The sequence below is a fragment of the Pseudophryne corroboree genome, chromosome 2, assembly GCF_028390025.1.
Source record: "Pseudophryne corroboree isolate aPseCor3 chromosome 2, aPseCor3.hap2, whole genome shotgun sequence".
NCBI lineage: Eukaryota > Metazoa > Chordata > Amphibia > Anura > Myobatrachidae > Pseudophryne > Pseudophryne corroboree.
This window is the reverse complement of record NC_086445.1, coordinates 244,658,497-244,682,933: the sequence shown is the minus strand read 5'-3', so window position 1 is coordinate 244,682,933 and position 24,437 is coordinate 244,658,497. Positions and strand designations below refer to the sequence as shown.

The window sequence follows — 24,437 nt, the reverse complement described above, 5'->3', positions numbered from 1 at the left end:
AGCTGGTAATTTCTAAGAGGTTACTAATGGCGTACCCTTTCCCGCCAGAGGATAGGGCACGTTGGGAAACATCCCCTAGAGTGGATAAAGCGCTCACACGCTTGTCAAAGAAGGTGGGACTACCGTCTCCGGATACGGCCGCCCTGAAGGAATCTGCTGAAAGAAAGCAGGAGGCTATCCTGAAATCTATATATATATATATATATACACACACAGGTGTTATACTGAGACCAGCTATTGCTTCAGCATGGATGTGCAGTGCTGCAGCTGCATGGTCAGATTCCCTGTCAGAAAATATTGATACCCTAGACAGGGACACTATATTGCTAACCGTAGAGCATATAAAAGACGCACTTTTATACATGAGGGATGCACAGAGGGATATTTGCCGGCTGGCATCCAAAATTAGTGCAATGTCCATTTCTGCCAGGAGAGGGTTATGGACTCGGCAGTGGACAGGAGATGCAGATTCCAAAAGGCACGTGGAAGTTCTGCCTTATAAGGGTGAGGAGTTGTTCGGGGATGGTCTCTCGGACCTCGTTTCCACAGCAACAGCTGGGAAGTCTACATTTTTACCCCATGTTCCCTCACAGCCAAAGAAAGCACCGTATTATCAGGTACAGTCCTTTCGGCCCAATAGGGGCAAGCGGGTTAAAGGCGCGTCCTTTCTGCCCAGAGGCAGAGGTATGGGAAAAAAGCTGCAGCATACAGCCAGTTCCCAGGAGCAAAAGTCCTCCCCCGCTTCCTCTAAGTCCACAGCATGACGCTGGGGCTCCACAGGCGGAGCCAGGTACGGTGGGGGCCCGTCTCAAATATTTCAGCAATCAGTGGGCTCGCTCACGGGTGGATCCCTGGATTTTTCAGATAGTATCTCAGGGTTACAAGCTGGAATTCGAGACGTCTCCCCCCCGCCGTTTCCTCAAATCTGCCTTGCCAACCACTCCCTCAGGCAGGGAGGCAGTGTTACAGGCAATTCACAAGCTGTATTCACAACGGGTGATAGTAAAGGTACCCCTACTTCAACAAGGACGGGGTTACTATTCCACAATGTTTGTGGTACCGAAACCGGACGGTTCGGTGAGACCCATTTTAAATTTGAAATCCTTGAACACATATATAAAAAAATTCAAGTTCAAGATGGAATCGCTCATGGCGTTTATTGAAAGCCTGGACGAGGGGGATTACATGGTATCACTGGACATCAAGGATGCTTACCTGCATGTCCCCATTTACCATCCTCACCACGAGTACCTCAGATTTGTGGTACAGGATTGTCATTACCAATTCCAGACGTTGCCGTTCGGTCTATCCACGGCTCCGAGGGTCTTTACCAAGGTAATGGCCGAAATTATGATACTCCTTCGAAAGAAGGGAGTTTTAATTATCCCGTACTTGGACGATCTCCTGATAAAGGCGAGGTCCAGAGAGCAGTTGTTGGTCGGGGTAGCACTATCTCGGGAGGTGCTACAACAGCACGGCTGGATTCTAAACATTCCAAAGTCACAGCTGGTCCCTACGACACGTCTTCTGTTCCTGGGGATGGTTCTGGACACAGAACAGAAAAAAGTGTTTCTCCCGGAGGAGAAGGCCAAGGAGCTGTCATCTCTAGTCAGAGGCCTCCTAAAACCAAAACAGGTGTCGGTGCATCACTGCACGCGGATCCTGGGAAAGATGGTAGCTTCCTACAAGCGATTCCATTCGGCAGGTTTCATGCAAGAACCTTTAAGTGGGACCTGTTGGACAAGTGGTCCGGATCGCATCTTCAGATGCATCGGCTGATAACCCTGTCTCCAAGGACAAGGGTGTCTCTGCTGTGGTGGCTGCAGAGTGCTCATCTTCAAGAGGGCCGCAGATTCGGCATACAGGACTGGGTCCTGGTGACCACGGATGCCAGCCTTCGAGGCTGGGGGGCAGTCACACAGGGAAGAAACTTCCAAGGACTATGGTCAAGTCAGGAGACTTCCCTGCACATAAATATTCTGGAACTAAGGGCCATTTACAATGCCCTAAGTCAGGCAAAACCCCTGCTTCAAAACCAGCCGGTACTGATCCAGTCAGACAACATCACGGCGGTCGCCCATGTAAACCGACAGGGCGGCACGAGAAGCAGGACGGCAATGGTAGAAGCCACAAGGATTCTCCGATGGGCGGAAAATCACGCTTTAGCACTGTCAGCAGTGTTCATTCCGGGAGTGGACAACTGGGAAGCAGACTTCCTCAGCAGGCACGACCTTCACCCGGGAGAGTGGGGACTTCATCCAGAAGTCTTTCAAATGATTGTAAACCGTTGGGAAAGGCCACAGGTGGACATGATGGCGTCCCGCCTAAACAAAAAGCTAGAAAAGTATTGCGCCAGGTCAAGAGACCCGCAGGCGATAGCTGTGGACGCTCTAGTGACACCGTGGGTGTACCGGTCGGTTTATGTGTTCCCTCCTCTTCCTCTCATACCAAAGGTACTGAGGATAATACGGAGAAGAGGAGTAAGAACTATACTCATTGTTCCGGATTGGCCAAGAAGAGCTTGGTACCCGGAACTTCAAGAAATGATCTCAGAGGACCCATGGCCTCTACCGCTCAGACAAGACCTGCTGCAGCAGGGGCCCTGTCTGTTCCAAGACTTACCGCGGCTTCGTTTGACGGCATGGCGGTTGAACACCGGATCCTGAAGGAAAAGGGCATTCCGGAGGAAGTCATTCCTACGCTGAGTAAAGCTAGGAAAGAAGTAACCGCAAACCATTATCACCGCATATGGCGAAAATATGTTGCGTGGTGTGAGGCCAGGAAGGCCCCAACGGAGGAATTTCAGCTGGGCCGTTTCCTGCACTTCCTACAGTCAGGGGTGACTATGGGCCTTAAATTGGGTTCCATTAAGGTCCAGATTTCGGCTCTTTCGAATTTTCTTCCAGAGAGAACTGGCTTCACTACCTGAAGTTCAGACTTTTGTTAAGGGAGTGCTGCATATTCAGCCCCCTTTTGTGCCTCCAGTGGCACCTTGGGATCTCAACGTGGTGTTGGATTTCCTAAAGTCACATTGGTTTGAGCCACTGAAAACCGTGGATTTTAAATATCTCACGTGGAATGTGGTCATGTTGTTGGCCTTGGCTTCGGCCAGGCGGGCATCAGAATTGGCGGCTTTGTCATGTAAAAGCCCTTATCTGATTTTCCATATGGATAGGGCAGAATTGAGGACTCGTCCCCAGTTTCTCCCTAAAGTGGTATCAGCTTTTCATCTGAACCAACCTATCGTGGTGCCTGCGGCTACAAAAGACTTGGAGGCTTCCAAGTTGTTGGACGTAGTCAGGGCCCTGAAAATATGTTTCCAGGACAGCTGGAGTCAGAAAGACTGACTCGCTCTTTATCCTGTATGCGCCCAACAAGTTGGGTGCACCTGCTTCAAAGCAGACTATTGCTCGCTGGATCTGTAGTACGATTCAGCTTGCACATTCTGCGGCTGGACTGCCGCATCCTAAATCAGTGAAAGCCCATTCCACGAGGAAGGTGGGCTCTTCTTGGGCGGCTGCCCGAGGGGTCTCGGCTCTTCAACTTTGCCGAGCAGCTACTTGGTCGGGGTCAAACACGTTTGCTAAATTCTACAAGTTTGACACCCTGGCTGAGGAGGACCTAGAGTTTGCCCATTCGGTGCTGCAGAGTCATCCGCACTCTCCCGCCCGTTTGGGAGCTTTGGTATAATCCCCATGGTCCTTACGGAGTCCCAGCATCCACTTAGGACGTCAGAGAAAATAAGAATTTACTCACCGGTAATTCTATTTCTCGTAGTCCGTAGTGGGTGCTGGGCGCCCATCCCAAGTGCGGATTGTCTGCAATACTTGTACATAGTTATTGCTTAACTAAAGGGTTATTGTTGAGCCATCTGTTGAGAGGCTCAGTTGTTATCATACTGTTAACTGGGTATTGTATCACGAGTTATACGGTGTGATTGGTGTGGCTGGTATGAGTTTTACCCGGGATTCAAAATCCTTCCTTATTGTGTCAGCTCTTCCGGGCACAGTATCCTAACTGAAGTCTGGAGGAGGGTCATAGTGGGAGGAGCCAGTGCACACCAGTAGTCTAAAGCTTTCTTTATAGTTGTGCCCAGTCTCCTGCGGAGCCGCTATTCCCCATGGTCCTTACGGAGTCCCAGCATCCACTACGGACTACGAGAAATAGAATTACTGGTGAGTAAATTCTTATTATGTGCGTGTGTGTGTGTGTGTGTGTGTGTGTGTGTGTGTGTGTATATATGTGTATATATATATGTATGTATATGTGTGTATGTATGTATGTGTGTATATATATATATATATATATATATAAAATACAATATAATAATAAATAAATAAAAAATATATATATATATATTACACAGTTGTGCTCATAACCTGGAGATTTTGGCCTGATAACATGCACACAAGTTTACACAAACTGGTTTGAATGGCTGCTAAAGGTAACCATCCTCTCCTGTGATCTGTTTGCTTGTAATCAGTGTGTATAAAAGGTCAGTGAGTTTCTGGACTCCTGAAAAGACCCTTGCATCTTTCATCCAGTGCTGCACTGACGTGTCTGGATTCTGAGTCATGGGGAAAGCAAAATAATTGTCTAAGGATCTGCGGGAAAAGGTAATTGAACTGTATAAAACAGGAAAGGGATATAAAAAGATATCCAAGCAATTGAGAATGGCAATCAGCAGTGTTCAAACTCTAATTAAGAAGTGGAAAATGAAGGATTCTGTGGAAACCAAATCACTGTCAGGTAGACCAACAAAAATTTCAGCCACAACTGCCAGGAAAATTTTTCGGGATGCAAAGAAAAATCCACAAATAACTTCAGTTGAAATACAGGATTCTCTGAAAAAAAGTGGTGTGGTTGTTTCAAGATGCACAATAAGGAGGCATTTGAAGATATATGGGCTGCATGGTCGAGTCGCCAGAAGAAAGCCATTACTATGCAAATGCCACAAAGCATCCCGCTTACAATACTCCAAATAGCACAGAGACCAGCCTCAAAACTTCTGGAACAAAGTCATTTGGAGTGATGAGACCAAAATTTAACTTTTTGACCACAACCATAAACGTTACATTTGGAGAGGAGTCAACAAGGCCTATGATGAAAGGTACACCATTCCTACTGTGAATCACGGAGGTGGATCGCTGATGTTTTGGGGATGTGTGAGCTACAAAGGAACTGGAAACTTGGTCAAAATTGATGGCAAGATGAATGCAGCATGTTATCAGAAAATACTGGAGGAAAATTTGCACTCATCAGCCCGGAAGCTGCGCATGGGACGTACTTGGACGTTCCAACATGACAATGATCCAAAACACAAGGCCAAGTCGACCTGTCATTGGCCACAGCAGAATAAAGTGAAGGTTCTGGAGTGGCCATCTCAGTCTCCTGACCTCAATATCATTGAGCCACTCTGGGGAGATCTCAAACTTGCAGTTCATGCAAGACAGCCCAAGAATTTACAGGAACTGGAGGCTATTTGCCAAGAAGAATGGTCAGCTTTACCATCTGAGAAAATAAAGAGCCTCATCCACAACTACCACAAGAGACTTCAAGCTGTCATTGATGTTAAAGGGGGCAATACACGGTATTAAGGACTGGGCTATGTAAACTTTTGATCAGGGTCATTTGGGTAGTTCCTCTTGTCATTATGATTTAAAAAGAGTAAACACAGTTGTTTGACAATAAATGGCATCACCCAACCACTAACCATGAGTGAAAGAAAAGTTTGAGTTATCATTCATATTCTCTGACAAATGGCCAGAAAATCACAAATTCTGCTAGCGTATGTAAACTTATGAGCACAACTGTATGTGTGTGTGTGTGTGTGTGTGTATATATATATATATATATATATATAACAGATACTCTCCCTTTTGCGCTATTAAACAGAAAGTGAGAAAGGATTGGGTTAAGGCTGCCAAATTCCACTAAGTCCCTTGTTAGGAGGGACTAAAAAGATACAAATATGTGCCAATAGAGGAATGGGCGCACTTGGGTTGTTTTTCCACCCAATATTCAACGGGGAAAAACAGCAGTCTCCCTAAGATATTTACTCCTAATTTGTGAGCATAAAACCACATTTAACATGTTCCATGTAAAATTTATTACAACATAAAAGCAATGATACAAAACGGTATAGTATCTCTTCTTGCAGATAACACCATATAGTACAGAGGACCAGTTGAAATAACTTTGATAGATTCCTCCTTCTCCTTTGACAATTCGGAGATTTGATGTTTATGAACAAATAACCCGACGCGTTTCGTCTTACTCTAAGACTTCATCAGGGGTATGTCTAAAAATATATATAAAATATTTATATCAGAATCTTATCCTGATTAAAACAATAATATGAGGGAACATGTCAATGAACGAGGAAAAATGCAAGACAGAACTTAAAACATGGGCAAAATATACAAATATATATATAAATATGTGAGGAAAAAATATACATACACATATGGTTTAACATACAAGGAGGATGATCTTAACATATCCATGGTAAACAATTATGTGATACAATCTCAGAACAAAGAATTCACAATTATACCAAAGAGAAAGAAATAGACATATAAAGAGGAGTTCATCATCACAAGAACATAATAATTACATATGGCATACCTCTAGTGCTTGATAAATACTGTTAGTGCATCAATAAAATGGCAATTACGTATTCTGGATACTTGAAAAAACCACACACCGGTGGGGTACACAGGTTTAAGTTAGATTAAGCCTAATTGGGGAAATATAAGTTTTTAGTACTAACAACAATTAATAACATATTCTGCATAATACTGGGCTCAATAATAACAAATAAATGAATATATCTGTACATTGAACACATACCTTATGGTTAAGTGCTTGAATAACAAGTTCAAACGCATAGGCCTGAACGCAAGTTCAAATAGGTATGTGACCTAACAAAAATTATTAATATTCACTAATTAGAGATATATAACGTAACAGCCTTTATATAAATTGGTTAATGTGCTAGTAGATTGAAACACATACCTTATGATTCAGGGATTTGGATAACAAGTTCAAATACACAGGTCTACCACAATTTCATATGCGTGTGTAACCTGGTAAATTAGAGGAATATGATTCTTGAGACAGAGAACTTGCTCATACCAGGTGTGAGAAGTTTTAATTTAATAAACTCCCTTTAGAAAGGGGGGGTGAAGGATACACTAGTTTCGAAAATTCATTAATTCGATTAAATCTTACGTGAAATTGGTTCCCCAAGGGGGTATAAAACGTATTAAAAATATCGATAACCATATGTTATCCTTGAAATTCAGAATGTTGAGTTAATTCTCATCATCTCATAAGATAATATTAATAAACTTTCATATTGTTACTAATAGTCATAATAACACCCCCTATTTACAAAATAAGCAGGACATAGTGAAAACAAGGGATTCCATTCACATAAAGTGCTAAATGGAGCCATATTTAAAAGCGGTGTTCACAAATAATAAATAATAAATCTTACCTTGCCAGCAGCTACAATAGCTTCAAGTCACAACCAGTGTAATGAGGCTGTGTGCTGAGACTTACCCTTAAATAGGAAACAGAAGTGACCTCACTTCCCCTAATGCAGTGATTGGGGTATTAAAAACCTTAAATAATATTGGAATAAGTCCTATGTTACTAACTGAAATCGTTACAGTGATTAAACATTAAAGTGAGAAAATTAATGGCCTTAAAGTGAACTTTTATAATACACTATAAGGGATAAAAAAACCTTAATAGTAAACACATCCCATAATGCATCTGGTCGTTACAGACCAAACTGACATGATTGACAGGGCTATTCACCAATAAAACTGGTTCAGTGAAAACAGACCTAATCTCTATCCCATACGTCCCATAATGCATCTGGTCGTTACAGACCTGACTGACATGATTGACAGGGCTATTCACCAATAAAACTGGTTCAGTGGAAACAGACCTAATCTCTATCATTATAAGTATAATAATATTATTCTCCTCTGTGCATTACAAACAAAGTGTGAAAAAGCTGTCCTGGTGTGAATTATAAACACCTCAGTAGTAGGGAAATTTATCCCCTTAAACAGTGTTTTCGTGATAAACTAATCCTGCCGCGCTGGGATAGAACACTGATATCTCGGCGTCGATAAGGCCAGTGTCCCACAGAGCTAGTTACATCTAGATCGCGCCGCTGGGTAAAACGGCTTGCGTTCCAGCGGCGCGATTGTTTGCGTTCCACAGCGCCGAGATGGTGTCACGTGATTGTATCACCTGACACTCGGATACATGATCTGAACTGGCCAATAGGTGCTGAACAGGGCAGCTGGTGTTTAGTGACGCGGACGTTAGTACTCCACGCAGCTGTATCTCACCACATGACCACCCCACGTGACAATTAGACATGTGGTTTGGGCGGCCAATAAACGGATCAAACTAGGTAACCTAGGAGACCGCTATGCAATCGCTACCAAAAATAACATTTATTAGTGTGTAATAATGTGTATATACACATAGTAATGAATAATGTGATAAGTGCGATACTCTACCTAATCTATTAACTAACTCCTACATTATTAGCTACATATATACGATGATTTAGAAAAATATATAAATTGGTCTATTGTTAATTAACCACCTACATTTAAAGCACCGCTCCTAAAAGTGGCTCCACTTTTACAAATAACATATTAAATATTAACAAATGCCCCCTAATAGGAATACAAATGATCATCCTTTTCAACACCATTATTTATAAATACACCAATATTGGGAATATAAATCATAATCAAAGACATAAACAAGGGAATATCTTGAAGTGTGAAAAAACATGATACTACAGGAACGCTACCATATCTATAGTTTCATTTAAACCAAACGGGATAAGAGTGTTCAGCGAATAGATCCAATAGGATTCTCGCTGGGCTAGCAGTCTATCTCTATCTCCTCCTCTTTTATCTACCATAATATGCTCGATAACCGTAAATGAGACACCCAGGACTTGAGAGTTATGTTTCTCCTGAAAATGTCGAGGTAAACTGTGGTTTTGGACCTTGTTGGTAATATTTCGTAAGTGTTCCTGTATTCTTAACTTAAGACACCTTTTGGTTTTACCAATGTAAGAAAGGTTACAACCGCAATCAATTTTATAGATTACGTAGTTAGTATTGCAGGTCACAATTGTCCTCAGTTTAAAGACTCGTTTGCTGTCGTCTTTCCAGCAAAAGCCTTTTTTATCGATAAAGCGACAACATTTACATTTATTACAGGGGAAGAGCCCTGATCTCTTCATTACAGGATGTTCATTAAGAGTCTCACCCTTGTTTTTATCATTCTGAAGTTGGCTGGGAGCGAGAATGTTCTTAAGGTTCCTGGATTTTCTGAATACTATGTTAGGCTTGGTAGGTAAGTGTGGTCCCAATATGGGGTCCTTCAAAAGGAGATGCCAATGCCGATTCATAACACGTCTAATCTTGATATTTTCTTGATTATATTGTGTTATGAACGGTCTTTCGGTGAAACGTTCTTCTTTTTTACTTTCTTTTACTTCCAAAAGGCTATTTCTATCAATTTCAGAAGCTCGAACCTGGTCTCTCCTTAGATGGATCTCATTATATCCCCTATCTAAAAACTGTTCTACCAAAATAGAAGATTGTTCCCAGTACCTTTCCAAACTGCTACAGTTTTTCCTAATCCTCACGAACTGGGAGTAGGGTACTGTAGTTTTCCATCGTGACAGATGGCAACTATTTGAAGGTATGAAACTGTTAGCGTCGGTCTTTTTAAAAAAGGTTCTCGTATCAAGAGTCCCGTCATCTTCGATGTTTAAAAGGACGTCCAGGTAATCAATAGTAGAAATATGCTGCTTATAAGTAAATTTGAGATTATGGGAATTAATTTGAATCTCTGAAATGAAATCACTCAATTCCTCCAACTCTCCATCCCAAATAAGAATCACATCATCTATGTATCGCTTATAGAATTTGATGTTAGGGTATCGATAGCCTCCGTCCGCATAGATGGTCACACGCTCCCAGCTGTCCATGAAAATGTTTGCGTATGATGGGGCAAATTTAGTCCCCATCGCTGTCCCCTGTTCTTGCAGGTAATACTTTCCTTCAAACTCAAAATAATTGTGATTTAAAATGAATTTTATACTCTCCAATAAAAAGGTTCTTTCTTCTTTACAAACATTCACATCCATTGTTAGGATGTTGCTCACAGCCTCAAGTCCTTTAGAATGGGGAATGGATGTGTAAAGGGCCTGTACATCCACTGTGGCCCATCTATAAGTGGATTGCCACTGAAAATCATTAAGTAGCCTGAGAAGACTGGTTGAATCTTTCAAATATGAAGGTTGTACTCTCACATAAGGTTGTAATTTTAAATCGAGAAAGTGTGACAAGTTAGAAGTCAGGGACTCGACTCCAGCCACTATAGGTCTTCCTGGGGGTGGGACTATGCCTTTGTGGACTTTAGGTAAGTGGTAAAATACCGGAACCCGAGGCTTTTTGTTAAACAAAAATTCAAACTCTTCTCGACATATGATGCCTCTACTACATGCATCATTTAATAGCACATACAGTTCTTCTCCAAAACTGGCTGTCGGATCCTCGTTAAGTAGTTTATATGTTGCCGCATCATTAATTTGGGTCATAGCTTCTTTGACATAGGCCGTCCTCTCCTGGATGAATCATCCAGGAGAGGACGGCCTATGTCAAAGAAGCTATGACCCAAATTAATGATGCGGCAACATATAAACTACTTAACGAGGATCCGACAGCCAGTTTTGGAGAAGAACTGTATGTGCTATTAAATGATGCATGTAGTAGAGGCATCATATGTCGAGAAGAGTTTGAATTTTTGTTTAACAAAAAGCCTCGGGTTCCGGTATTTTACCACTTACCTAAAGTCCACAAAGGCATAGTCCCACCCCCAGGAAGACCTATAGTGGCTGGAGTCGAGTCCCTGACTTCTAACTTGTCACACTTTCTCGATTTAAAATTACAACCTTATGTGAGAGTACAACCTTCATATTTGAAAGATTCAACCAGTCTTCTCAGGCTACTTAATGATTTTCAGTGGCAATCCACTTATAGATGGGCCACAGTGGATGTACAGGCCCTTTACACATCCATTCCCCATTCTAAAGGACTTGAGGCTGTGAGCAACATCCTAACAATGGATGTGAATGTTTGTAAAGAAGAAAGAACCTTTTTATTGGAGAGTATAAAATTCATTTTAAATCACAATTATTTTGAGTTTGAAGGAAAGTATTACCTGCAAGAACAGGGGACAGCGATGGGGACTAAATTTGCCCCATCATACGCAAACATTTTCATGGACAGCTGGGAGCGTGTGACCATCTATGCGGACGGAGGCTATCGATACCCTAACATCAAATTCTATAAGCGATACATAGATGATGTGATTCTTATTTGGGATGGAGAGTTGGAGGAATTGAGTGATTTCATTTCAGAGATTCAAATTAATTCCCATAATCTCAAATTTACTTATAAGCAGCATATTTCTACTATTGATTACCTGGACGTCCTTTTAAACATCGAAGATGACGGGACTCTTGATACGAGAACCTTTTTTAAAAAGACCGACGCTAACAGTTTCATACCTTCAAATAGTTGCCATCTGTCACGATGGAAAACTACAGTACCCTACTCCCAGTTCGTGAGGATTAGGAAAAACTGTAGCAGTTTGGAAAGGTACTGGGAACAATCTTCTATTTTGGTAGAACAGTTTTTAGATAGGGGATATAATGAGATCCATCTAAGGAGAGACCAGGTTCGAGCTTCTGAAATTGATAGAAATAGCCTTTTGGAAGTAAAAGAAAGTAAAAAAGAAGAACGTTTCACCGAAAGACCGTTCATAACACAATATAATCAAGAAAATATCAAGATTAGACGTGTTATGAATCGGCATTGGCATCTCCTTTTGAAGGACCCCATATTGGGACCACACTTACCTACCAAGCCTAACATAGTATTCAGAAAATCCAGGAACCTTAAGAACATTCTCGCTCCCAGCCAACTTCAGAATGATAAAAACAAGGGTGAGACTCTTAATGAACATCCTGTAATGAAGAGATCAGGGCTCTTCCCCTGTAATAAATGTAAATGTTGTCGCTTTATCGATAAAAAAGGCTTTTGCTGGAAAGACGACAGCAAACGAGTCTTTAAACTGAGGACAATTGTGACCTGCAATACTAACTACGTAATCTATAAAATTGATTGCGGTTGTAACCTTTCTTACATTGGTAAAACCAAAAGGTGTCTTAAGTTAAGAATACAGGAACACTTACGAAATATTACCAACAAGGTCCAAAACCACAGTTTACCTCGACATTTTCAGGAGAAACATAACTCTCAAGTCCTGGGTCTCTCATTTACGGTTATCGAGCATATTATGGTAGATAAAAGAGGAGGAGATAGAGATAGACTGCTAGCCCAGCGAGAATCCTATTGGATCTATTCGCTGAACACTCTTATCCCGTTTGGTTTAAATGAAACTATAGATATGGTAGCGTTCCTGTAGTATCATGTTTTTTCACACTTCAAGATATTCCCTTGTTTATGTCTTTGATTATGATTTATATTCCCAATATTGGTGTATTTATAAATAATGGTGTTGAAAAGGATGATCATTTGTATTCCTATTAGGGGGCATTTGTTAATATTTAATATGTTATTTGTAAAAGTGGAGCCACTTTTAGGAGCGGTGCTTTAAATGTAGGTGGTTAATTAACAATAGACCAATTTATATATTTTTCTAAATCATCGTATATATGTAGCTAATAATGTAGGAGTTAGTTAATAGATTAGGTAGAGTATCGCACTTATCACATTATTCATTACTATGTGTATATACACATTATTACACACTAATAAATGTTATTTTTGGTAGCGATTGCATAGCGGTCTCCTAGGTTACCTAGTTTGATCCGTTTATTGGCCGCCCAAACCACATGTCTAATTGTCACGTGGGGTGGTCATGTGGTGAGATACAGCTGCGTGGAGTACTAACGTCCGCGTCACTAAACACCAGCTGCCCTGTTCAGCACCTATTGGCCAGTTCAGATCATGTATCCGAGTGTCAGGTGATACAATCACGTGACACCATCTCGGCGCTGTGGAACGCAAACAATCGCGCCGCTGGAACGCAAGCCGTTTTACCCAGCGGCGCGATCTAGATGTAACTAGCTCTGTGGGACACTGGCCTTATCGACGCCGAGATATCAGTGTTCTAGTCCCAGCGCGGCAGGATTAGTTTATCACGAAAACACTGTTTAAGGGGATAAATTTCCCTACTACTGAGGTGTTTATAATTCACACCAGGACAGCTTTTTCACACTTTGTTTGTAATGCACAGAGGAGAATAATATTATTATACTTATAATGATAGAGATTAGGTCTGTTTCCACTGAACCAGTTTTATTGGTGAATAGCCCTGTCAATCATGTCAGTCAGGTCTGTAACGACCAGATGCATTATGGGACGTATGGGATAGAGATTAGGTCTGTTTTCACTGAACCAGTTTTATTGGTGAATAGCCCTGTCAATCATGTCAGTTTGGTCTGTAACGACCAGATGCATTATGGGATGTGTTTACTATTAAGGTTTTTTTATCCCTTATAGTGTATTATAAAAGTTCACTTTAAGGCCATTAATTTTCTCACTTTAATGTTTAATCACTGTAACGATTTCAGTTAGTAACATAGGACTTATTCCAATATTATTTAAGGTTTTTAATACCCCAATCACTGCATTAGGGGAAGTGAGGTCACTTCTGTTTCCTATTTAAGGGTAAGTCTCAGCACACAGCCTCATTACACTGGTTGTGACTTGAAGCTATTGTAGCTGCTGGCAAGGTAAGATTTATTATTTGTGAACACCGCTTTTAAATATGGCTCCATTTAGCACTTTATGTGAATGGAATCCCTTGTTTTCACTATGTCCTGCTTATTTTGTAAATAGGGGGTGTTATTATGACTATTAGTAACAATATGAAAGTTTATTAATATTATCTTATGAGATGATGAGAATTAACTCAACATTCTGAATTTCAAGGATAACATATGGTTATCGATATTTTTAATACGTTTTATACCCCCTTGGGGAACCAATTTCACGTAAGATTTAATCGAATTAATGAATTTTCGAAACTAGTGTATCCTTCACCCCCCCTTTCTAAAGGGAGTTTATTAAATTAAAACTTCTCACACCTGGTATGAGCAAGTTCTCTGTCTCAAGAATCATATTCCTCTAATTTACCAGGTTACACACGCATATGAAATTGTGGTAGACCTGTGTATTTGAACTTGTTATCCAAATCCCTGAATCATAAGGTATGTGTTTCAATCTACTAGCACATTAACCAATTTATATAAAGGCTGTTACGTTATATATCTCTAATTAGTGAATATTAATAATTTTTGTTAGGTCACATACCTATTTGAACTTGCGTTCAGGCCTATGCGTTTGAACTTGTTATTCAAGCACTTAACCATAAGGTATGTGTTCAATGTACAGATATATTCATTTATTTGTTATTATTGAGCCCAGTATTATGCAGAATATGTTATTAATTGTTGTTAGTACTAAAAACTTATATTTCCCCAATTAGGCTTAATCTAACTTAAACCTGTGTACCCCACCGGTGTGTGGTTTTTTCAAGTATCCAGAATACGTAATTGCCATTTTATTGATGCACTAACAGTATTTATCAAGCACTAGAGGTATGCCATATGTAATTATTATGTTCTTGTGATGATGAACTCCTCTTTATATGTCTATTTCTTTCTCTTTGGTATAATTGTGAATTCTTTGTTCTGAGATTGTATCACATAATTGTTTTCCATGGATATGTTAAGATCATCCTCCTTGTATGTTAAACCATATGTGTATGTATATTTTTTCCTCACATATTTATATATATATATTTGTATATTTTGCCCATGTTTTAAGTTCTGTCTTGCATTTTTCCTCGTTCATTGACATGTTCCCTCATATTATTGTTTTAATCAGGATAAGATTCTGATATAAATATTTTATATATATTTTTAGACATACCCCTGATGAAGTCTTAGAGTAAGACGAAACGCGTCGGGTTATTTGTTCATAAACATCAAATCTCCGAATTGTCAAAGGAGAAGGAGGAATCTATCAAAGTTATTTCAACTGGTCCTCTGTACTATATGGTGTTATCTGCAAGAAGAGATACTATACCGTTTTGTATCATTGCTTTTATGTTGTAATAAATTTTACATGGAACATGTTAAATGTGGTTTTATGCTCACAAATTAGGAGTAAATATCTTAGGGAGACTGCTGTTTTTCCCCGTTGAATATTGGGTGGAAAAACAACCCAAGTGCGCCCATTCCTCTATTGGCACATATATATATATATATATTCTCACACGTGTGTGTGTGTGTATATATATATATATATATATATATATATATATATATATATATTTATTCTCACACGTGTGTGTGTATATATGTAATTTAAATTATTATAAATTTTTTTGTTTTGTTACAAAGGCTAGTAACTTTCTACGAGCCTTCAGGACCATCCCAGAAGCTGCAGCATTAGGGCTCATTTTGGCTGACTCAGATGAGGCTACAGGGAAAGTGAATTTAGGTCGTCTGATCCAGAGCTGGTGTCGTTTCCTTTTGACCCAACTTCACCAAGAGACACAGGAGCTGGAAGGACCACAGGCTTACCGTGGTGGGAGTACGAGGTATAATCACGTTATGTGTAATGACTCTTTTAAAAATAAGAAACTTAAAATTTTATATTGGCAACAGTGCAGATCTGCTCCCTACTATCTAAGTTTAGCAATTTTAAAGAAATTCTCTTGTTTTATGACATGCCTTGGCCTCCCCCATCCGTCTATTTTTAGAACTGCTACAATTTACATATGGACAGTATACATTACAAATCTTGAGATCCAGTGACAGGTGGGGAAGGATAGGCTACAGTGAAGTGTTTTGAGAGGACAATTGAGGCTGTGGGGAGAGTCTGGTCAGGTAGAATTAAGAGCCGGTTTGGAGGTGGGAGGTTGGTGGCTATGCAAGGAGAGGAACTGTGGATCCAGTACTTTACACAGATGGTGCTGTTAAAGAAGGCCTGATTGTTACATGTCATAAAGGCATATGTTCCATACAATGTTCCATACATGTACATTATATTTATTTGTAATGGGGCCCATACATCAGCAATCAATGGGGTCATTTTTGCGTTTTTTGCAGAAGATTGTGTAAAATCGGTACCTCGTAGTGTTCACTGAACGCAGATTCTGACCATCAATTGATCGGAATCTCTAAATCTTGTTGTCCAACAAGTTGGGTTTCACCAACCAATCAGCCAACTTGCACACCATTACAGGTATATTACTAGTAAAATGGGCACCACAGATCTGAAATATCTGTAATGAATGGACAGATATGCGTGTATTTGGGGAATAGTTAACTACGGAGGGGAAGAAAGCAGAATTGGTGAATCTTTTTGTGATTGCTGTTTGTTCAGTGATTTTGGAACTTATCTGCTCTTTCTCTGATGTCCTAGTGTATGCTGGGTACTCCGTAAGGACCATGGGGTATAGACGGGCTCCGTAGGAGACTGGGCACTCTTAAAAGAAAGATTAGGTACTATATCTGGTGTGCACTGGGCTCCTCCCTCTATGCCCCTCCTCCAGACCTCAGTTAGTATCTGTGCCCGGCCAGAGCTGGATGCACCCTAGGGGCTCTCCTGAGCTTCCTAGAAAAGAAAGTATTTGTTAGGTTTTTTATTTTCAGTGAGATCTGCTGGCAACAGACTCACTGCTACGTGGGACTGAGGGGAGAGAAGCGAACCTACCTGCTTGCAGCTAGCTTGGGCTTCTAAGGCTACTGGACACCATTAGCTCCAGAGGGATCGAACACAGGCCCAGTCCTCGGTCGTCCGGTCCCGGAGCCGCGCTGCCGTCCTCCTTGCAGAGCCAGAAGAACGAAGAGAAGTTGAAAATCGGCGGCTGAAGACTCCGGTCTTCATTAAGGTAGTGCACAGCACTGCAGCTGTGCGCCATTGCTCCCTTAGCACACCACACACTCCGGTCACTGATTGGTGCAGGGCGCTGGGGGGGGGGCGCCCTGGGCAGCAATTAGATTACCTTACTTGGCGAAAAGCACATAATACAGTCTGATAAACTGTATATGTGCATTAACCCCCACCATTAAAGTACATAAAAGGACAGAAGCCCGCCGCTGAGGGGGCCGGGCCTTCTTCCTCAGCACACCGGCGCCATTTTCTCTTCACAGCTCAGCTGGAAGGAAGCTCCCCAGGCTCTCCCCTGCAGTATCCTGGTACACAAAGGGTAAAAAAGAGAGGGGGGGCACATAAATTTAGGCGCAAAACTGTGTATATAAGCTGCTATAGGGGAAAAATCACTCAGTATAGTGTACATCCCTGTATTATATAGCGCTGTGGTGTGTACTGGCATACTCTCTCTCTGTCTCTCCAAAGGGCCTGGTGGGGGAACTGTCTTCAAATAGAGCATCCCCTGTGTGTGTGGTGTGTGTCGGTACGCGTGTGTCGACATGTCTGAGGTAAAAGGCTCCTCTAAGGAGGTGATAGAGCGGATAAGTGTGTGGGAGGGTGTCTCCGTCAACAACGCCGACACCTGTTTGGATATGTGTAAGTGCTGAGGTAAAATTATTGCACAAAAGGTTAGGGAACAGAAAGGAAATCTACCCTGGTCTGTCCCTATGTCACAGAGTCCTTCGGAGTCTCTCTATGTTCACTATCCAAAATAACAAAGTATCGACACGGAGTTTAACTCCACTGTCGACTACGATAATGCAAAGTTACAGCCAAGAGGGCTAAAAGATATTCAATATATGATTATTGGAATAAAAGATGATTTGCATATCACTGATGACTCATCTGTCCCTGACCCGAGAGTACACATGTTAAGGGGAAGAATGCTGAGGTAAATTTCCCTCCTCTCATGAGGAAAAAGAGCGGGAATCTCCAGACAAGATACGGCAGCTTCCCACAAGAGAATTCTCAGGCTGTATCCTTTCCCCACTAGGGCCAGGATGTGTTGAGAATCTTCCCCTTGGGTGTCCTGTTTGCACTAGCTATTCTCAGGGATCCTGCAGATAGCGTGCACATTCTAGTATACTACCCAGACCGGCGATTGTGTCGGCATGGGTTTATAGCGCTGTGGCAGCATGGACAGGTACCTTATCAGCAGAGATTGAGACCCTAGTATGCATATAAATATTTTAAGATGCTGTCTTAAGTGATAGATATATAATTATAAAGCATGCCCAAAGGGACATGAGTATACTGGGTCCTAGAGACAAAAGCTATGTCGATTTCTGCTTGACGTGTCCTGTAGAATATACATTGGACAGATGATGCCGACTTAAGAGGCATATGGAAGGCTGAGGATTGTGTGGAGAAAGGTAGTTGGGCCTGGTCTCCACAGTTATAGCTGGTAATTCTGATATTTTGCCTTATATTCCTGCACAGCCTAGGAAAGCACGACATTATTAAATGCAGCTTTTCGAATAAAGAAACAAGAAAGTCTGAGGTGCGTCCTTTCTTGTCAGAGCCGGGGGCAGAGGAAAGAAGCTGTACAACACAGCTAGTCCCCAGGAACAGAAGTCCTCCCCGGCCTCTACAAAAATCCACCACATGTCGCTGGGGCTCCACAGGCGGAGCTAGGCCCGGTGGGGACACGCCTTCGTAAGTTCAGCCACAAGTGGGTTCACTCCCTGTTAGATCCCTGGGCAATAGAAATTGTATCGCAGGGATACAGGCTGGACTGTGAGAAGATGCCCCCTCACCGAGGACCCGGCGGGCTTCCCCCCAAGAGAGGGAGCCAGTGTTAACTGCAATTCGTAAATTGTATCTTCAACAGGTGGTGGTCAAGGGTCCCCTCCTTCAACAAGAGGGTGTTATTATTCGACCATGTTATAATCCCGAAACCAGACGGTTCGGTTAGACCCATATTGAATTAAAATCCCTGAACATATACCTGAAAAGGTTCAGGTTCAAGATGGAATCGCTAAGAGCGGTCATTGCATGCCTGAAATGAATCGGGACATAAGGGATGCATACCTTCGTGTCCCCATTTATCCACCTAATCAGGCGTACCTCAGAATTGCGGTACGGGATTGTCATTACCAATTTCACCAAGGTAATGGCGGATATGATGGTGCTCCTGCGGAAGCAAGGTGTCACTATTATCACATACTTGGATGATCTCCTCATAAAAGCGAGATCAAGAGAGCAGTTGCTGGACAGCGTATCACCTTCTCTGGAAGTGAAACGGCAACACGACTGGATTCTATATATTCCAAAGTCGCAGTTGGTTCCTACAGCTCATCTGCCTCGCCTAGGCATGATCCTAGACACAGACCAGAAGAGGGTTTATCTCCCGATAGAGAGAGCTCAGGAGCTCATGACACTGGTCAGGAATCCATTGAAAACCAAAACAGGTGTCAGTGCATCACTGCACTCGAGTCCTGGGAAGGATGATGGCATCATACGAGGCCATCCCCTTCGGCTGGTTCCATGCAAGGACAATGGAACTTACTGGACAAGTGGACGGATCACATCTTCAGATGCATCGGTTAATCACCCTATCCCCCAGGGCCAGGGTGTCTCTCCTGTGGTGGCTGCGGAGTGCTCACCTTCTCGAGGGCCGCAGATTCGGCATTCAGGACTGGGTCCTGGTGACCACGGATGCAAGCCTCCGAGGGTGGGGGGCAGTTACACAGGGAAGAAAATTCCAAGGTTTGTGGTCAAGCCAACAGACTTGCCTTCACATCAATATCCTGGAACTAAGGGCCATATACAACGCCCTAAGTCAAGCAGAGTTCCTGCTTCGCGACCAACCGGTTCTGCTCCAGTCAGACCGCAGGGGCTCATGTAAACCGCCAGGGCGGCACAAGGAGCAGGGTGGCGAGGGTAGAAGCCACCAGAATTCTTCGCTAGGCGGAGAATCAAGTAAGCGCACTGTCAGCAGTGTTCATTCCGGGAGTGGACACGACCTCCACCCGGGAAAGTGGTGACTTCATGAGGAAGTCTTCACGCAGTTTTGCAAATTGATGGGAACTGCCTCAGGTGGACTACATGGCGTCCCACCTCAATAAAAAGATAAAAAAGGTTTTACGCTGGGTCAAGGGACTCTCAGGCGATAGCTGTGGTCGCACTAGTAACACCGTGGGTGTTCCAATTGGTCTATATATTCCCTCCTCTTCCTCTCAGACCCAAGGGCTGAGAATTGTAATAAATGGAGGAGTGTGAACAATATTCTTTGCTCCGGATTGGCCAAGAAGGACTCGGTACCCGGAACTGCAAGAAATGCTCTCAGAGGACCCATGGCCTCTGCCTCTCAGTCAGGACATGTTGCAACTGGGACCCTGTCTGATCCAAGACTTACCGCGGCTGCGTTGGACGGCATGGCGGTTGAACGCCGGATCCTAGCGGAAAAGGGCATTCCGGATGCAGTTATTCCTACGCTGATAAAGGCTAGGAAAGACGTGACAGCAAGACTTTTTCACTGTATATGGCGAAAATAGGTTGCTTGGTGTGTGGCCGGGAAGGCCCTACAGAGGAATTCCAGGGGGGTCGATTCCTGCACTTCCTACAGTCAGGAGTGACTATGGGCCTAAAATTAGGATCCATAAAGGCCAAGATTTCGGCCCTATCCCTTTCTCTCTCAAAAAGAACTGGCTTCACTGCCTGAAGTTCGGACGTTGTTACAGGGGTGCTGCATATTCAGCCCCTTTTGTGCCTCCAGTGTCATCTTGGGATCTTAACGTGTGTTGGATTCCTAAAATCCCACTGGTTTGAGCCACTTAAGACCGTGGAGCTAAAATATCTCACGTGGAAAGTGGTCATGCTTTTGGCCTTAGCTTGGACTAGGCGTGTGTCAGAATTGGCGGCTTTGTCATGTAAAAGCCCATATCTGATCTTCCATATGGAAAGGGCAGAATGGAGGACTCGTCCCCAATTTCTCCCTAAGGTGGTATCATCGTTTCATTTGAACCAACCTATTGTGGTGCCTGCGGCTACTAGGGACTTGGAGGATTCCAAGTTGCTGGACGTAGTCCGGGCCCTGAAACTTTGTTTCCAGGACGGCTAGAGTCAGAAAAACTGACTCGCTATTTATCCTGCATGCACCCAACAAGCTGGGTGCTCCTGCTTCAAAGCAGACTATTGCTCGCTGGATCTGTAGCACCATTCAGCTTGCACATTCTGCGGCTGGACTGCCGCATCCTAAATCAGTAAAAGCCCATTCCACGAGGAAGGTGGGCTCTTCATGGGCGGCTGCCCGAGGGGTCTCGGCTTTACAACTTTGCCGAGCTGCTACTTGGTCGGGTTCAAACACTTTTGCAAAATTCTACAAGTTTGATACCCTGGCTGAGGAGGACCTTGAGTTTGCTCATTCGGTGCTGCAGAGTCATCCGCACTCTCCCGCCCGTTTGGGAGCTTTGGTATAATCCCCATGGTCCTTACGGAGTACCCAGCATCCACTTAGGACGTCAGAGAAAATAAGAATTTACTCACCGGTAATTCTATTTCTCGTAGTCCGTAGTGGATGCTGGGAGCCCGTCCCAAGTGCGGACTCTCTGCAATACATGTATATAGTTATTGCTTAACTAAAGGGTTATTGTATGAGCCATCTGTTGAGAGAGGCTCAGTTATTGTTCATACTGTTAACTGGGTATAGTTATCACGAGTTGTACAGTGTGATTGGTGTGGCTGGTATGAGTCTTACCCTGGATTCCAAATCCTTTCCTAGTAATGTCAGCTCTTCCGGGCACAGTTTCCCTAACTGAGGTCTGGAGGAGGGGCATAGAGGGAGGAGCCCAGTGCACACCAGATATAGTACCTAATCTTTCTTTTAAGAGTGCCCAGTCTCCTGCCGAGCCAGTCTATACCCCATGGTCCTTACGGAGTACCCAGCATCCACTACGGACTACGAGAAATAGAATTACCGGTTAGTAAATTCTTATTTTTTCTTTTGCAGCTCTTTTGTATCATCGGGGGGCTCTGTGATTGGACAGCTGTTTGGTTGTGAAGTTGAAAATTGCAGTATGTGCCGATGTGGCAAAGAAACTGTGCGTCTATCAACAACTTTGCTCTTCACCTTGTCCTACCCAGAGAATAACAGTAATGGTATGTATCTAGTCTAGGAGAGCACAATATACAGCCTGTGGGACAGTGTTGGGAACCATCACATTTTATTATGCACAGCAATGCTACAAATAAGGGTATGTATGATTGTATGGCTGTATTTATACTGGGTGGTCAGTGTGTCACTCTTTCCTGACTGGACCTGCAGCCAAGTTATTATTCATGGCACTTCTTATACATGACCTCCTTGATTTTGGCTTAAATTGGCTCAGAGACTCAACTGGTTTGTACATGTGATTGCGCAGTACAGAGAAGGGTCTTAGGGTACTGCAGCAATGTGCGCTGTTGGGAGAGGCCTTTCAGGGGGCATGGTTTGGCACATACTTGGTATTTGTAGTACCAGCATACAGTATGTGACTCCTGACAGTGAAGTGCTATGGTTTCTATTTCTTATACAACTGCAGTAACCTTGGTTGAAGGGATTTAAAAATAAACATGTTTTTAACTCCAAAAAGGAGGTCATGTTTACTGAAAATATTTTGGTTTACAATTTACACCTACAGTAAACATTGAAACCAAACTAATGCCAAGTAACTGGATTAGGTTAATATCCTGGTGGTCAGAATGCCGACGGTAAGTACTGTGGTTAAGTTTAGAGTTAGACATTAGGGGAAGGTTTAGGGTTAGGTTGCGGAGTGGGGGTGGTTGTTAAGGTTAGGCTGCGGAAAGGGTGGGTTAAAATTCTCACTGTGAACTGTCTGTTTCCAAACAGCAAGGATTTTGCTAAATCCACATGTAACATGTTATAGTGTAGAGTCAGTGAAGCCGAGCAACTGTCTCAATAAGAACAATAGGCTCAAATAGTAAGAAATCATGAGAAAAAACAACAAGGTGTTGCATTGAGAAACAGCATAAACATGGCAGGGAGTGGTGACTCTGAAAGAAGCGGGAAGGTAATCAGTTTTTCTCTAACGTCCTAGAGGATGCTGGGACTCCGTAAGGACCATGGGGATAGACGGGCTCCGCAGGAGACATGGGCACTTTAAGAAAGACTTTGGATCTGGGTGTGCACTGGCTCCTCCCTCTATGTCCCTACTCCAGACCTCAGTTTTATACTGTGCCCAGAGGAGATGGGGGCACTTCAGGGAGCTCTCCTGAGCTTCCTGACAGAAAGTATATTTGTTAGGTTATTTATTTTCAGGGAGCCTGCTGGCAACAGACTCCCTGCATCGAGGGACTGAGGGGAGAGAAGCAGACCTACTTCTGTGAGTTTCAAGGCTCTGCTTCTTAGGCTACTGGACACCATTAGCTCCAGAGGGAGTCAGAACACAGGTCTCACCCTGGAGTTCGTCCCGGAGCCGCGCCGCCGTCCTCCTCACAGAGCCGGAAGATAGAAGCCGGGTGAGTATGAGAAAAAAAAGAAGACTTCAGAGGCGGCAGAAGACTTCATGATCTTCACTGAGGTAACGCACAGCAGTGCAGCTGTGCGCCATTGCTCCCACACACCTCACACACGGCAGTCACTGTAAGGGCGCAGGGGGGGCGCCCTGGGCAGCAATATAAACCTAATTTCTGGCAAAAGAGATATATATATACAGCTAGGCACTGTATATATAAAGAGCCCCCGCCAATTGTTATTATATTTAAGCGGGACAGAAGCCTGCCGCCGAGGGGGCGGGGCTTCTCCCTCAGCACTCACCAGCGCCATTTTCTCCACAGCACAGCTGAGAGGAAGCTCCCCGGATTCTCCCCAGCTTATCCACGGTGAAAGGGGGTTTCAGAGAAGAGGGAGGGGCACATAATTGGCAGCAAATAATAGTATTACAGCGCTACTGGGTAAACACATTGTGTGTTTTTCCTGGGGTATTAGCACTGGGTGTGTGCTGGCATACTCTCTGTCTGTCCAAAGGGCCTTGTGGGGGAACTGTCTTCAGATAAGAGGATTCCCTGAGTGTGGTGTGTCGGTACGTGTGTGTCGACATGTCTGAGGTAAAAGGCTCTTCTAAGGAGGAGATGGAGCAAATGTGTGTGTGTGTGGTGTCTCCGTCGACAACGCTGACACCTGACTGGATATGTGGAATTAAGTGCTGAGGTAAATTTATTGCACAAAAGATTAGAGAACAGACAGGGAATCTACCCATGTCTGTCCCTATGTTGCAGGGACCTTCAGAGTCTCAAAACGCCCACTATCCAAAATAATAGACACTGATACCGACACGGAGTCTGACTCCAGTGTCGACTACGATGATGCAAAGTTACAGCCAAAACTGGCAGAAAAGTATTCAATAT

At 43.1% G+C, this 24,437-nt stretch overlaps 1 protein-coding gene across 4 annotated transcripts in view; it reads left to right on the top strand.

Moving 5' to 3' along the window:
• The window catches only part of PAN2 (poly(A) specific ribonuclease subunit PAN2), a 295,174-nt gene that overhangs the window by 122,428 nt on the left and 148,309 nt on the right, over nucleotides 1-24,437 (top strand). For all 4 annotated transcript variants that reach the window (XM_063952590.1, XM_063952592.1, XM_063952589.1 and 1 more), the window contains 2 exons: nucleotides 15,554-15,753; nucleotides 22,042-22,190. In XM_063952590.1, the coding sequence (XP_063808660.1) occupies nucleotides 15,554-15,753; nucleotides 22,042-22,190 (349 nt within the window). The remainder of the gene's footprint in view (nucleotides 1-15,553; nucleotides 15,754-22,041; nucleotides 22,191-24,437) is intronic.